The 16619-nt window shown below is 41.6% G+C and overlaps 1 protein-coding gene across 1 annotated transcript in view; it reads right to left on the reverse strand.

The window, feature by feature from the left end:
• Positions 1-16333, reverse strand: part of akt1 (v-akt murine thymoma viral oncogene homolog 1) — a 78703-nt gene extending 62370 nt beyond the window's left edge. The window contains exons 1-2 of the mRNA XM_034195280.1: positions 16132-16333; positions 6414-6606 (exon numbers count right to left, since the gene is read on the reverse strand). Of these exons, the coding sequence (XP_034051171.1) occupies positions 6414-6459 (46 nt within the window). The 5' untranslated portion in view covers positions 6460-6606; positions 16132-16333. The remainder of the gene's footprint in view (positions 1-6413; positions 6607-16131) is intronic.
• Between the last annotated feature and the right edge of the window lie 286 nt (positions 16334-16619).

Raw genomic sequence — 16619 nt, forward strand, 5'->3', positions numbered from 1 at the left:
GCAGCTCTACTCTGACTGGCTGTCACCCTGCCACTCAAAAACAAACAGAACAGATTGAAACAGATTCTGACTTTTTAACCTCTTAAAATAGGTCAAGGTTAGCCATCTTTGAACTTGCCCAAGGTTTGTGTTCCAGGAATGTGGCAGCAATAGGACAGGACTTATGCTGAGCACAGACAGACAGACAGACAGACAGACGGATGGACGCAAAGCCTTCTCAATACCTAATGGCCATATTTGATGGCCTCAGGTTAAAAAAAAAAGTCAGTGTGTACGTAACCAGATCCGCAAATGTGCATTAAAAAAAAAAAAAAATCAGTGGATCGGCTTACACACACACACACTTTTTTTTACGCATTGGTGGATCTGGTTAAACACATACAGATCTAAATACACATTTGCAAATACCTTTTCTGTGATAATGGCCCCATAAATTACTTCCACTGTGACTGAACATAAGCTACGACATTATCGCCATTCAGGACCTAGAGTGGGTCCATTGTGTGGTAGTCCCAGACCCGGTCATCTGCAGACATTTCTTTACAGCCTAAGAGTACAGTTGTGTTTAGTTTGTGTGACCACATCATCACTTTCCTGCACATTCATGGACTACCACCAACATCTCAGTTGGTGAAGACCTCTTATGTATCCTTCAGCCACATGAACCTCCACCCAAACCCATCACGCACAGCATCCACCCTCTCTGCTCGGCCTGACTGGGTCACTGAACAATGTTCTAGGAACATCACAGAGATGCTGCTCAGCTTCTGCTCTCAGGGATGAGCTGTGTTCTCCTCTCTCCCTCCTCTCAGGACTCAGAGCCAGCTGAGCGTGCCACCCAAATCCAACAGTTGTTGTGGCCTTCGTTAGCCTAACAAGGGGGCTGGCTCTTTATACTTGTCAGGGAGCAAATGAGTCAAACAAACAAGAGCCAGGGAAGAGAGGAGGACAAGTGAACGCTGTTCTGTTGAGCTTCACTGGCTTCTTGGCCGCACTCTTCGCCTGGAAACTACGGAAGCCACAATCTGCCTCTTTGATGTTTGATGATGAGCTGGCTTTGGTGCAAACTGGAAAGACAATGTTTCCATAAAAAAAGCAGTAAGACGCTACTCAATCTGTGTGGCCGCTAGAGGCTGCAGGCACAATCAAACCGCGTGGTCGTGTTTCTGTATGTAAAAGATCGTGTGCGGACGCAAAACAAACAGTCACCATGGAGACAAAATGTTTGTGCAAGGGTGCAGTGCAGTCTATGCCTGACATCCTGCTGGCAAGGCAGGGTTTAAAATGTATATATAGATACAGACAGAGAACCATCTTTTTATTAAATTAATCCTCTCACTCTCAGATATCAGCGTGGTGACTTGCAAGTGCACATTGAGAGTAACTAGTACATTAAGAACCTTTCCAAAGGAATCTTAGTGACCTGGAGAGAAATAAAACACAGGATCCTCCGGTCACAAGCCAAACTTTCTATCCTCTGAATGGGTATGTACCATATGACATTATGTATCATTTCATATTACATTCTACTGTTTATTTTTTGGTGTCCCATTCAGTTCTGAAAAATACTCTGCATTTAAACTGTTAAAACTGAACATTTTAAATTCTAGCTTCATTATATTTATTTTCTATTTGGTTTTCGGTTCAATATTGAAAACTGAAGTTATGTTAAATAAAATGCACTGTTAAAATGCAGGATAGACTGAAAGTCAATGAGGATTTGTTTTTATAAACATGCTGAATTAAACCACTGCCCAAAGTTTCTAAATAAAAGGACAGAAGTAATCAAATATTGAGCGAATACCTCAAGTTACAATGTATTAAAAAAGGTTTTCCACTTGGTCGTATATTAATGATTAATTCATTAAATTTACAGAAAATATACTATATCATGATATGACTTCTATCAGAATGAGATTTTGAGAATTATCTCTTACTATCACCGCCCTGAGAATAATGGATATGAAACACTTTTGCTCAAATAAACTATTAGGTTACCAACCTGCAAACCTCATTTTCACAAAACTCCAATTCTGTCTGTGTATTACCCAAAACACAACAGCACTAAAACAGCTGGCAGTAATTGCACTTCCTAGGTTTTACTTTTTAATATCTCTAACAGCCACTTTGTCATGGTGGAGTTAGTCATCGACTGTACACGCCCTCCACTGACCTCCACGCCCTCCACTGTCAGCACTCCTTTAGGATAAACAGTAACTGGCTTCTCTTCACCAGGAAACGTGTGTCATTTCATGTATTTTGATTTCACATTGACCAGTCATGAATAAAGCATCTCTAGTCCATCATCATATAACCATACAGGCTCGCCCTCCACGGCGATGCTACGCTAACATTATGACCAATGACGCCATGACACTGCACAGCTTCGCCGGGGTCCTGTGAGTGATTTCTTGGCCTTATCAAAGGAGAAGCTTTTCTCCACTAAAACATTTTCCTCAGGTTTTGAATTCTTATGGCCGCTCTGCCGTTGTCCTTTTCCCATCATCTACTGTGCACCTCAAACCCATCACAACAATGCCAGCCTCCTACGAGCGGCACAGACACACGCTCTCATCTGCATCCTCACGTCCAGACATCAGAGGCTTTCCAGTCTGACCTGCCTGCTTTGTGTTGAATTTCATGGCTGGATTTCTGAAGCAGATAATCACGATCACAAAGGCACATTGCAGACAGCACCCACAATCCAGACACATTACTACACGAGGCTTAAAGAGAAAGAATGAAGGGGTGTCCCGCAAAAGCAGATCATCTCACTGAGCGTGGTCCGTCTCTGTGTGAACGCCAGCACCGGCATTCTGCAGCTCAAGTGACATATTAACTGCACTAGGGATGAACAATGGAGTTTTCTGTTCAACAGGAAAGTCTTGTTGACTTGAGGCACGGAAACATTTGACAGCATCAACACTGTTTTGAAATTTAATATCTGTGCAACAGCTAAAATTAACTGATGGAAGCAAATCTTTAATAATCCAAATCAAATAACAGCAGGGAGATCCAGTTCTACGCCTGCCGCACAGCTAATCAGAAAGGAATCAAAGACGGAGCGGCACAGACGTGCTCAGCCTACGCCGGAGCTGATGGAATCTAATCATCAAGAAGTATCATTAAATAAGCATTAGCAGGGGACAAGGCCGCGATAGACCTGGACCCACATCAGGATTAACCTTGGATCTAAAATGGACCAGTTTTGTCTGAAACCACTTTAGTTTATAGTGAGGACATTTACTTTTCATTTTGTAGTGTCCGACTTCTATTACAGAGAAAGCTAACGTGACTTCATACGCGTCCAAACACAGGCCATAAAAAAAAAAAAAAAAGAAATGTGAAAAATATCCACCAACAAAAATAAATCATGTTCACCTGTTCTCCAAGTATAGTGTTTATCCTGTGTGTGTGTGTGTGTGTGTGTGTGTGTGTGTTCACAGCAAAGGCGGAGCGCTCGTCTGCTGTGTCTGGAGCACACACCAATTAACCACTTATCAAGCCAGTTACTATTTGTGATAAAATGCTAGAATTTTACCACAATCACACGGCACTTTTAAAAGACTGAACAAGCCCACTCTGTGAGTGCTGTCATTTATTTACAGAAGAAAACCGCAGCACTGATGTGCCAATTTAAACTGAGTGCTTCATTTTTTATTACCTCCACCAATGAAGTTGGAGGAGGTAATGTTTTCGCTCCTGTTTGTTTGTTGGTCTGTTTGTCTGTCTATGAACAGCCTGGAGCCCACAATTTTTCATATATAGTTGTGAAATTTTTACTAAAGATTCATATCCTAATAGGCAAGAACTGATTCAATTTTCAAGGTCAAAGGGCAAAGTCTGGAAAAATCCCTATCTTTAACACTGAATGAATATTCAAAAATTAATAACTGTCAAAAAATTTCTGTGATATTTGAGATGTTGTGTAGGATGGTATCCTTTATCGGCTGATAAAGTTTGATCCAAATTTGATCCAGATTACAGATTTTATGGCCATTTAAATTTAACATTGAAAAGCCCATTTGGTGTACATTTTGCATTATATCACAATCAAAAGTGCCTCAATCACTCTCATTTGTGACAATGAGGTGTGAACTGGCACGCTCATTGAATAGACTAAGTTTGATCTGCATCTGATCCGTATTGCGGATTTAGCAGATAATTGATTCTTTTTAACATTGAAAAGCCCTTTTGATCTATATTTTGTGTAATATTTTAAGCTTATGAAAAACCACTTCTAACAGGACTTTCACCCTGAAAATTTTTATCGAAGGTAAAAAATTTTGGCTCGGGCATCTTTTCCGGATGCCCCCTGGACGCCTCGCTGGAGAGGTGTTCCGGGCATGTCCCATTGGGAGGAGGCCCCGGGAAGACCCAGAACACGCTGGAGGGACTACATCTCTCAGCTGGCTTGGGAACGCCTTGGGGTTCCCCCGGAGGAGCTGGGGGAGGTGTGTGTGGATCAGGAGGTCTGGCCGGCTTTGCTTGAGCTGCTGTCCCCGCGACCCGACTCTGGATAAAGCGGAGGAAAATGGATGGATGGATGGTTGGTAAAAATTTCTGGAACTGGAAACTAGCGTTGGTGGACGTTTGCACTCTATGAGCATGGTGTTCTAGTTTGATTTTGTTTTATACGAAAAACACTTGGTAACTACTCTTCACACCTCTGCAGTCTGTCAGAAATATCCATCTATGATACACATCCAGCACGTGACAAACTTGTTTAAATCCACTCTCTGCATTTTGAAGGTACGTAACTGTGGTCCCGAGGCGTCCTGTTCTCTCTGCACGGGGAATCAGGGAGCAGCTTCACGCTCATGTTACGTGAACACAAACTGTTGATGGAATCAAACAGGGCCATCTTTTGTCAAACATTAAATTGGTGTTTTCAATGCACACATGACAGTAATAAGCATCCTCACAAGCCTTTTATTATTACACCCACATGGAGATGTGAGTCACTTGGGTGGCGCCGGCACAGTAAAAGAGCTCCACTCAAGGTACATCATGGGACGAGATAGCGAGAGCACACATTGGTGTCGTCTGGCTGCAGTGATGGACAGCCGGACATGGCGGCTGCACGCACACCTTCTGTGCTGTGGCTCTGGGGCAACGACGGCATGACAGTGACGCGACATTAAAGCCTTCCTGTCACGGAGGCAGGTGGACGTCCTCCAATCAAAACACGGGTGACATTTCACAGGGCACAGCTGCTAGGCCACGACAGCACGCCAACTCGCTATTCCTGAAGGGTTGTTTGTGTGTGTGTGTACTGTACTACGGGCCAATCAGACTGCTTTTCTTACAGCCACTGTTTGACTCTTGTAGTTATACTTTACAGAAGAGCTCAACTAGATTAAATTCTCTGCAACATCAAAGGTGCAAAAATGGACATGTGACACTTTGGTGGCTCAGACACACAAAGACAGAAATGGACACGACAAATAACACAATGCACACACAGACAGTGGGTCAAACCCGTGATTCTTAGGGCAACATTTCAAACCAGTCAAGTGGATTTAACGGTGGCAATGAAAGCTTAAAAATACAAACAACTTCCAAAATATGAACAAAAACATTTTATCCCCATGTTTATGGTCAGGACCAAGGTGTGCACGTTTGGAATGGATCAGAACCGGACCTCTCCTGTTCTGAAAAAGCAGCTTGTTGTCCTGCTAGCTCAAGCTGTGGGGAGGGGGCGCTGGCAGGCCACAGCAGCACACTGTTCCTCCCAGACAGTCCCAGGAACCATCATCTGCGTCACACTCTTCGTTTTCCCCTCTTCCAGTAAAATCCTGGTTCCCTGGCAGTGGGCCCTTTAGGTGGTTTAGGGAGGCGGTGGAGCAGGCTCCATGTTGCGGTCACAGTTAGAAGGCGGCGTTAGTTTGCACACATAAAGCTACTCAAAGCCAGCAGATATGCAAGGAATGCTTCTTCATCCAAACAACAGCGCTCACGCCCCACATGGAGCCGCAGCACACCACACCACGCTGTCGGCTAAATGAGGCCCTCTGAGGCCTCTGCAACCGGACAGTTCTTTACATCATATTTGGACTGCTTCTCTTGCACGCAGTATGCATGTACGTGCATACTGTGTACAGCATGCATGCATGCGTACGCAAATGATAGTCAATAAAAACCCCCCTTCATGAAAATTTCCACCCCTGGGGTGCTTATTAGAGTAAATACAGTAAATGTCTTAACTTTGAATGTTAACCACTCCATGAAGAAAAACTGAGGTGATCACAAGTACCAAATTTAAAAACACTACTGCAATGTATTAATTGTATCACTTCATCTCAGTTAAAGCTGAAATTGTAACTTAAAAGCTTTAAAAGCCACAATAATCTTGGAAAGCAGCAACAAAGCCTTGAAATGCTTTTTAATGTCATCTTTAACCCGTCATTCACCTCTTTTATGCAGCCAGCCCTCCTTGACAATCACCACATTGGTCATGTTGCTGGCCAGCGTGGAGGATCCAGGATTCCCACGAGGCGAGATACACCTTCCTTTCACAACGTTTCGTCACTCAGCCCTGTGCAGGAGCCTGGAGCCCAAAGACCGGGGTCTGGGGTTTACAGCAGCCTTCTCAATGGTGGTTACCTATTAGTTGAAGAAAAGTAAAAATTAGCCACGTACAAAGGTGAAATTTTCCTTTCACTTGAACATTAACCTTCAGGTTCACACAGAGGAGACATAGTGGAATGTGGAACGTCTCACTATTTTACAAGCATTTTAAAATACAGTACCTGTAAAGGTCTGTGTGATGTTTTAGGCATCCACCCTTAAAAGCTCTCATATTGGAAGGTACCGTGGAGTCCATTCTCACTATTCCAGATTACAAATCTGGAAAAAGTAGAATTTTTAATTCTTACACAGGGCTCTTGAACAGTAATCAAATCATTTGGTGAAAAGATCTGAGGTTTGGTGATGGACACAGGACTACTTTGTGTCCCTAAGGTTAAAAAAGAAAAAGTTGGCAGACCACAAGGCCTTCACTTATCATGCGCCTGTCTTGTGGAATGCTCTCTTCTGTAGAGACATTCCAATCCAGACTAAAGACGCATCTATTCTCCCACTCGTATGGCTAGCATGCTGGTGTAGTATGGAATTATGCTTCCTGTCCTTTTAATTCATATTATTAGCAAAAGAACAGGTCTCAGCCTCACTACATCTAAATTCTAGGTCTGTTAGTGAAGCTCAGAGCTAGCTGCCGGTGACCACCTTAGTATTCTCTCTGCTTCCCTGTTGATTTACTGCTAGGGAACTAATGTCATAGGTGCAGTTATTTCTGGACGACTGAATCTGCTCTTTTTCTCTATGTCTGAGACACTGCTAAGACCGTTAATGGATGATGGCGCTGAACCCCCAGGACACTGGACTGACCTCAGGACACCCTACCTATTAAAGACCTTTTTGTTGCTCTTTTGTTTTTTCAGTTTGTAAATAAAATTGTAAAAACCTTGTAACTCTTAGAATGGCCTAAGCAGTGTGTCATCCCTCTGAGTTTGGTCTGCTTGAGGTTTCTTCCTCATTATCATCAGAGGGAGTTGTGGAAAAAGGCCTCCTCTAGAGGGTTCTAATAATCCAGATCCAGCATAAATAATCAGGGACTATTCGGTGTCCCTACAGGAGTTTTTCCTTATTACTGTCACTTTTTTTTTCATTTGCCTTGAATTTCCTTCTACAAGAGTGCAGTGGGCCCCAGACCCGGGGTCTAAAGCTGCACCCTTAACATTACTGAGTTTGTATCCGAGGGGCTCTCTTCAAGATGGTGACCTTTCCGCTCCTCAAATACTGCCTTTGATCTCCTGCCCCACTTCTCAAGTTTGAGTAAGCGAAGCAGTGAGAGATCTTTTTCTTCTCCCCAATGGACCAATTTACAATGATGCAGTTTCACTGGATTCTTTTAGCCCTTTGATGGTGTTGTTGCTGGGGTCCAGGATCAGAACTATCTGGTGGATGACACCGCTGATCTGGTGTCACCTGTATGTTTGGTCAGGGGGCCGGTAAGGTTACACTGGGGTGCGTTTTGAAGCACCTTGAGGGAGCGTTGTTGTAATTTGGCACTATACAATTAAATCAAATTTAATTGAACTGGTGTAGGTCTGTGATGGAAACCATGAGTCTTATCACGTTCCACCATGGTGGTTAAGTTTTCATTCCCATTTGTTTGCTGTAGGTTTGAATTTATGACTGTCATCAGGATTACTCATAAAGCAATTAATTTTTCACACCCAATGGAAATGGGATTTTGGGGACAGAAATTGGTCTTTTACCTTTTCTCAAAAACTAATACAGAGATCTTAAAGAAATGTCAGTTTTTAATATCTAATGACAGACAGTCACATAAATTGTAATGCAGATCTGAGAGGTATACATTCATGGTGTTATGAATTTGATGTATTGTCTTTCAGCTGCCCATTCATACAGTGTCACCACCGTGGGCCCAGTACACGTTTGCATCACATGCAACTCCAGTCGTATTCGTATAAACACAGACAGCTCATGGTCTTCCTAAGTGTTCTCCCACTCTGATACTAACTAGGACCCACTCTGCTTAGCTTCTGACATCTCTGATGGAATTAGGCACACGCACGCGCTGTGTTCTAAGAAACAATGTAAAAATTTGATAGTTTGGTTTTCGTGCATGCATGCACTCAGACAAGCCACATATTACAACATATTTAACAGCTTCAAATACTTCACTGGACAGAGGATTCAATGCTGATATCACACAGTGGCTACTGGAAGGATGTTGAAGTACGCACACTGAGGGCATATTAAACTCAGATCCTTCAAACCACTGGATATGTGCAGTCTGTCTGTGACACACACATTACAGTATCCGCACAGTGGGATACGGCTCAAAAACCAACTTTAGCACAACCACCCGAGCCGAAAGCAGCACATGAAGCCACAACAGAGCTGCAGTTTTAAAGAGTGACCTGTTGCTGCTGCGGCCTCTGTGGAAACACTGGGTGGCTGCCAGCGCTGCAGCCACTGAATGAACCCAGTACCCTGACAGCAGGTCACATGGTCCTCTGCACCACATCCAGCCTGCTCTCAGTGCAGCTTTCAATCATTCAGCTTTCTGGCTGCAGCTGCACTAAATGCAAATCAGTGTCATGCTGCAGAAATGCCACATACATCCAACCCGTGTCTTTGTTCGGGGGGGTTAAAAAAAATAATCAGATCACCAAATTACTTCCTGCATTGTAGATTGACAAACAGAAGATGATGTTTGCTCCACTTTGCCCTGCAGCTGCTAAATAAGCAAGACAATCTAGTCATTCTCTTGAGTAACACACACACACATAAATCTGGAGACACTTTGCACAGGTCCCCTAAAGGTGGCAGCAAATTTTATCCAAGCTACTTTATCTAAAAACCTGCCAGAAAAGACGTTACAGATTTACTTCTTTCATCGCCACACACTCGTGAGTGTGATGAAACAGCGTATCCTCACAGAAAGGATCATATTACATAAACAATTTCAGCATTCTTCTTCAAGCACACAAAGTGCATGTGCAGAAATTATACAAATGAAGTTCAATGAGGTTGAAGGAAAAACTATGCACCCAGCCTGTTACTGACACTGAGTATCAACCAATCAACACGCAGATCTTGCAACGCTGTCAACTTGTCTGATCAACATTAACATGGCCTAGTGGCCCATGACCACACAATGTTGCTCTGTGGACACTAATTATCCCAGACTGGGTTGCCCCCCATCACCTCACTGCAGCAAGCTTCCAAAAAATGTGGCATTACTTGCCAATTATACAAACATTTCAATCTTTCATACCTTTTAGTTCAAAATACGTCAAAAACAGTGAATCAATAACGTTGCTGTTAGCAAACAGACAGCTCTGGTCTGATGGGGGTTTGAACAGACGGTTCTCTGGTCACAAGCCCACTGCTTGAGCCACTTGACCATCACCGCCCTCAGAAGGTGCCACAGGATGGGAAATGCTTATTGGGGTGAGAAATTCAAGAGGACGCCCAGTCGCCCACAGCTCACCTGGCTGAGGGAGATCTATGGTTATTTTAGAGAGGTGTTGATGGACTGGTTGTCCGCCTGAGTGCTTCCCATCCAGGACCCAAGGCAGTTCTGTGGTGTTGTGGAGGCGGTGAAGCGCAGTACAGTATCAGCACATGCTCCCAGACTTGACTTGGAGAAATTCTACAACTATAATCATAGAAGATACGATATGGCATCTCTACATTCCACTGCTGTGTTTCTTAAAAGTTTGTTTTTAAAGCTTTCTGGCTCTGTAAGACCTGTCAAATGTTCCAAAATTATTTCTAAACATGAAGTACTTTTAAATTGTAATTTACTACTAAACTGCACTGAACAATGTGACAGTCTCTTTAAATGGTTTAAAAGGAAATCTAAATTAAATCTGGAGCATTTTGAGTAAGCACACATGCTTTATAGTGCCACCTACTGGTGCAGTTCTCCCTAATTGGGTACAAGATATCTAAACAGTATCCTGGCTGATGCTGGAAAATGCGATGGCATTTGTTAAGTCCATTAATGAAATAAATTAATCTGAGTCACTTTAATTGCTGGACAATGTATAAAAATGTACAACTTCAATCTGTTTGTCTGTTTCTCTCATTTTTTTTCCTCTTACTGCACATTTCATTACCGTGAAATGTTCAGTGTTTAGTGTATATTTATACATGCCGTACAGAGAAAGTGCAGCTCAAACCGAAGTGAAATTCCTTGTATTCTGTGGATACTTGGTGAATAAATGCTATTCTGATTCTATAAAATCATTTGATGTTTTTCAAAGTGATTTATCATCAGCTTTGGTCTAGCAAAAAAAGACTGCGTTTTAGGGCTCTTATTCAAAACAAAAATGCAAGCCAATGCAACCACATACAACAGTTTGCTTGCTCGCATACCTGGAAATTTCTTAAACAATGTGGACAGCAGTCAGTGATGAAAACATATAGTACATCCATTAACAACTGGTCAAAGATGAAGAGGAAGAAATGGGCACGACTGTCCCATATCTTCCATTTGTTTTCATATTTGAGAGGGTTTGAGAACAACGTGGAGCGAGAACATTGAGTTTTATCAAAATATAGTACTCTGTAACATGTATGGTTGAAACAAGTAGCAGGATGTAGAGTTTCAGTTTAGTCTGAAAGGTTTCTGGACATATTTTAATACTTCTACTAATATAAAATAAAATCCCATGTAGATGAGCCAATTTCAAGCTGAACAGGCCCCATTACTCTCCTCACACTAAAGACGATGCTAAGAAAACCAAGTTTCTGTTCATCTGTCAACTGCAGTTTTGTTTGTTTTGTCAATTAATCACAGAAATCATTCGTCAAACACTTGAACAGACGAATCAATATTTGCTGTGCTTAAGAAGTCACTTTGCAGCTGCATCACTAATCTCACATTTACAACTCTTCAGAGAAATGATAACATCAACAGAATTACCTGATGCAGAACGCAGGCGTTTCAGGTCATTAGTGTTCAAATGTCACAGTGAAACCAGCACTAATGTCACCAGTTGACACCATATCAAGTTCCTCTTTCAAGTTCCCTTAAAATTCATCACTAACAATGAAAATACTGCGGGGAGTTGAAAACCAAACCACAGCTATTACAATCGCACACGTAATCTACACTTGACACCCTGCAGGACATGACAGACAGCTCCTCAAAGAATCACACCAGTATCAGGCTGGATCAAAACTGATGCCACCTCCTCCTCCTCCTCTAGGAAAGGCTGAATATAACGTGATGGGTCTTACATGTGGCCATTTACAGACATGCTGTCAATTTATACCCAATTTCACACCCATCATCTTAAAAAGATGACAATATTTACTGAACCCATCTTTGGAAAGATAACCGACAATGCGACATAATTTCAGAGATTTGTGTAATGACTGAGTTATCAGGATATAGTAATTCTGGATGGTGCATTCAAGTGCACCTGTAAAATATAACGCTATGCTAAAATACCCTCTGCCGAGTGAGCATTGTGTTCTTTATAATTTGCAGTTGTTTAATTATTTATTAAGATCCTGTTGTCTTACATACAATTTGTACATATTCAAATCAAATCATTTGTTCATGTTGTGCAAATCAAGGAATATTTGTCGATCACCTTGTGTGCATTTGCAGGTATTAATGAGACAAATTTAACTACATAGGAAGTTAGCTTTGAGCTAGTGGAAGTTAGCATGTACACTAATGTCAGCAAAATGTCTTGTAAATGACTCCAGAGGTATTATTAGGTTACAAAAACAGGGTTTTCAGTTTTAGAAGTGTTTATTTCTCACTAACTTTTACATAATATATGACACAGAGGTTATATTTACACATGAAGGAAATGGAGTTTTGCAGCTAGCTACCAGCCTATGACGTCACTATGCTAACAAAATGTCTTGTCCGCAAAATGTCTTGTAAATATGTTCAGAGGTGTTATTGCATTCCAAAAAACAGCATTTTCAGTTTTAGAAGTGCTTATTTATCACGAGCTTTTACATAATATATGAGAAACATGCATATAAACACAGAAAAGGAAGCAGTTTTGAAAAAGACCAGCCACTGACATCACAGTGCCGCTCTACTCTGACTGGCTCTCACCCCCACCACTCAAAAACAAAACTGAACAGACTGGAACAGAATGTGACTTTTAAACCTCTTAAAATAGGTCAGGTTTAGCCATCTGTGAACCTGTCCAAGGTCTATGTCCCAAGAATATTGCCTGTAAATTTGAAGACTGGCAGTAATAGGACTGGACCTATGCTGAGCACAGACAGACGGGCATATGGACGGACGGCTGGACGGATGCAAAGAGTTTCATATTCATGTAATTTGTTGAAATTAGGATGTGTGAAGTTGCACACATTAATTCAAGTAAATACATGAATGAAAGTGAGTTTTCGGCCATTTTGCATACAAACAGACCTTTGTTTTGATGCCATCACTGGCATTGTGAGTATCCTTGAATGAGATAAGAGATGGAAAAAGACACAATACATTTGACAGTGGCAGCCACAAAATTTTAAATAACATTTCACAAATTCTGCACATAACTGGTGGCATATTTGCGTCATCAGGGTTGCGGGGGGAGAAGCAGGTGGGAGGCAGCTGGAATTTTCTAAACAGAACCACGAGAGTCCAAGCCATCATTGGCTGCATCATTACTCCAGCTGGTTACGTCTTTGGTATGTCACATGCCAGGTTGCCTGTGTACACACTCAGATCAGACACGGTCTCATGACCACAAAAAAAACTGACATGAAAATACCACCCAAGGACAGGGAAAAGTGGAGCCTGCACAAATGATTACTTTTTTTTTTTTTTTTTATATGAATGAACTGTTTATAAAATGGCAGAAAAGTGTTTTAATGTGCTTGAAATTTCTCAGAGCCTCCACCCCACTCCCAAAAATATCGTATTATTTTCTTCTCCAAACAGTAGCAAAATATCCAATAAAATACTGTAATACAGTTGATTTCTTGCCTGAAATCCTGTGAAAGCATCTCTCTCTCATCTTGGTATGAAGTGGTTTACAATTGAAAGTGTGTTACCTATAATTTAATTGGATTAAAGCAGTTACAATTTAGACATTTAACCACTGGTCTGTAGCTTAGGTGCTTTTTTACACTTGTGAATGTGAACTAAACCGCTTTAAAACCCATTTGAACTGTTCAAAATAAAATTAAAGCAAGTGTGAATCAATGAAGTAGTAGCATACAAATCATGAATGATTTGAGTGTAGCAAGATGGAGTTTGTGTGTTTGGCAAGCTGTCCTCTTTACTTTTACCGGTTGTTTTGGTGTGTTTTTCTTTTGTGGTAATGTTTCTTCTCTCCTGCTTTATAACATCAAGTGTAAGTCCTCCTGAGTCATCTGTTGGACTTGTTAATTGGTGTTGTTCAGCAAAAACGAGCCACTATTTCTCTCCCATTTCTATCAGCCTTGCTGCTGTGTTTTCAGGGACAGGGGAGAGTAAGCGGCAGTCTGAGGACACCAGTGCGACACCTGAGTGAAATGAGGATTGTAAGACTGCAGACTCTTGTTGCTGGAAGGTTTCATAATGTGTCAGATCCTCTACAGCAGTCCACAAACAGGCTCTGCTGTATGCCCAAGTATGTAGCGTAGCTCTACTCCACCCTTAGTTAGACTGACGAGTTTCAACCCAAAGAGCAACACTCTCTCAAACTGAATTTAATCTAGCACAAATTCCAGATTCAGCTTTTTCATATCATGGGCACATTTTTACGAAAAGTTAATAGAGGCATTCATAAGGGAGAAAAATGCAGAGTAAATTAGAACCAAAATGCATGCTACATGACTTCACTCATATAATGAACAAATGGTGAATGTCATGTGACATACAATCCACCAATCAGATGACAAGGATCACCTTAGATGTCATAAGGGACTATACCTCAACACATCTACTAAAGTGAAACACTAGTTTATCGAAAATGAAACAGAAATGGAACAAATTTGACAAGACCAAACAATCCTTTGACCATAACAAAAAAAAAATATTATTTCATTCTTTTTAAGGGGAACAAGACTCAGTCCATTATTGAGTGAGATTACCAAAGCTAAACTGTGAATGTCCAGAAGTACGTACTATGGTGGTGTACTATCAGGGCAAACGTGTGGAAAATATCAGGAAATCAGTTTTTGAGCCAGAGCTTTGGCCCTAATTCAGTGACAGCCCAACAACAGCTGGTCAGCATTTGGATGTTTTAAGTAATTTATCAAGGGATTTTAAAAATTAATAAACAGCCTATATTTTGTTATGACTTGTCAAATACAAAGACTTTCTCTTTTTCTCTCAGTTTAAAAATGCAATGTATTTGCATTTTGGACTTTTGACACAATCTGACGGCTGTAACATCTTTCTAACAGCTAAAAATGCATATTAAAACATGCACAGTGACAATTCGCTGTTTTGCAGTTGTGAATCTTGCGCCGTCTCGCAGTCTGTGACTCACGCAAGAGGTCGGTTTCAGCAGAGCTGCAGTGTCAGGAGCTCAGCACTCACAATGTAAACACACCTTGTGACGTATGGACAATAAGACAACATCGGGGCATAGCAGAAGTCCATCCCAGGTGCTACACCTCCTCTAGATTATCCTCTCAACTTGAGAGAATGTATTATCATCATAATCACCCATGAATTCGCTAAATCAACACCATCCACATCCTCGCTTAGCCATTGTTTACATGCGCTGTGAGACAGCGGAACTCTGTTGGCACCGCAATGCATTCTGGGAAGCGCAGGGGGCCGCCAGGGGGATTATGGGAAACGCTGAAGTATGTATATGACACTCTATTCACAGTGACTGTAGAGCATCCAAGAACAAGCTGTCTTGATTATCGCAAGATAAAGAGGGCCATCGTCCTGGCGCTGAAGCTGTACAAGAGGCAACACATGAATTTCACGCTCAAAACGTATGGTTAAAGTTAAAGTTGTGCATGAACCAGAATCGTAGGTAGCTAACATAACAATGGCTGCTGTACTAATAGCAAATTGTGGTTTTCATGCCATACTGTATCAACAGCAATAGCCCAAAACATATCAACTGCAACTTCCTCGTGCTCTTTTAACGTAATTTTTTCCTATGCTAAATTTACAGTGATTTGAAAGAAACAATGTCAATAGGTAAGAGGTGAGACTAAATCAAAAGTCTTGTAATTATATTCTTGACAGAAGACCTTCAACAGCTACACAAACAGACACACGTTATTCATTTTTGTAAATTAACTTCATGCTTCAGCACTATCATAACAAAAGAAAATAAGAAAATCAAGAGTATGTAAGTTGTTGCTTAGGACCTGTACCACCCTGGGGACCCCTGTAGGTCCCAGAACCCCCTTTTGGGAACCACTGCAAGGGGAAAACCAGTGACAAAAATAAAATGTGGCTGCAACATCAACAACTTGTTTCTCAGAAAATGAGCTTCCATGTGTCTCCTGCAGGCTATCAGGCCTGTTTATTACAGCTGTTTACAGTAAAATGAGTATACAACCATTAGCTTCAGTGCTAAACAAGCCAAAATCGGACAGTTAGCCGGGCAGCTAGCCGGGCTCAGAACAACTCACTGGAAGCACAATGGGACCTACCCGGTGCAGCTGTCGGCCTGTGGTAGTTAACCGAGCACCGTAGACATTTACTCAGACAGCAAGTCAGCACAGTGTCCGTATCATTGTAAAAACCTGATTTGAAAAGTCATCCAACAATCTGAACAAACTGCTCTCATTTACTCGGTTTCTCTTTCTTCCACTACACCTCCCGAGCGCATCCTGCACTGCTGCCTCTGTGCGTCCGTCTCCCGGGTCCGAAAGTCCGTTGCATTTCCGACAGCGCGAACAGCCACGATTCGAAGAAACCAGTTAAAGGACAAGTTCACTTTTTATAAATTTAGTAATATCAAAACACGAGTGCACGATTTATCAATTTAGTCATATTAAAGGACAAGTGCACTTTTTTTTTTAGAAATTTAGGAAGCCATATCAAAGAACAAGTGCACTTTTTATAAATTTAGTCATGTCAAAGGACAAGTGCACTTTTTATAAGTTTAGTCACACCAAAGGACAAGTGCACATTTTAT

This window comes from Thalassophryne amazonica, chromosome 19 (assembly GCF_902500255.1).
Source record: "Thalassophryne amazonica chromosome 19, fThaAma1.1, whole genome shotgun sequence".
Lineage (NCBI taxonomy): Eukaryota > Metazoa > Chordata > Actinopteri > Batrachoidiformes > Batrachoididae > Thalassophryne > Thalassophryne amazonica.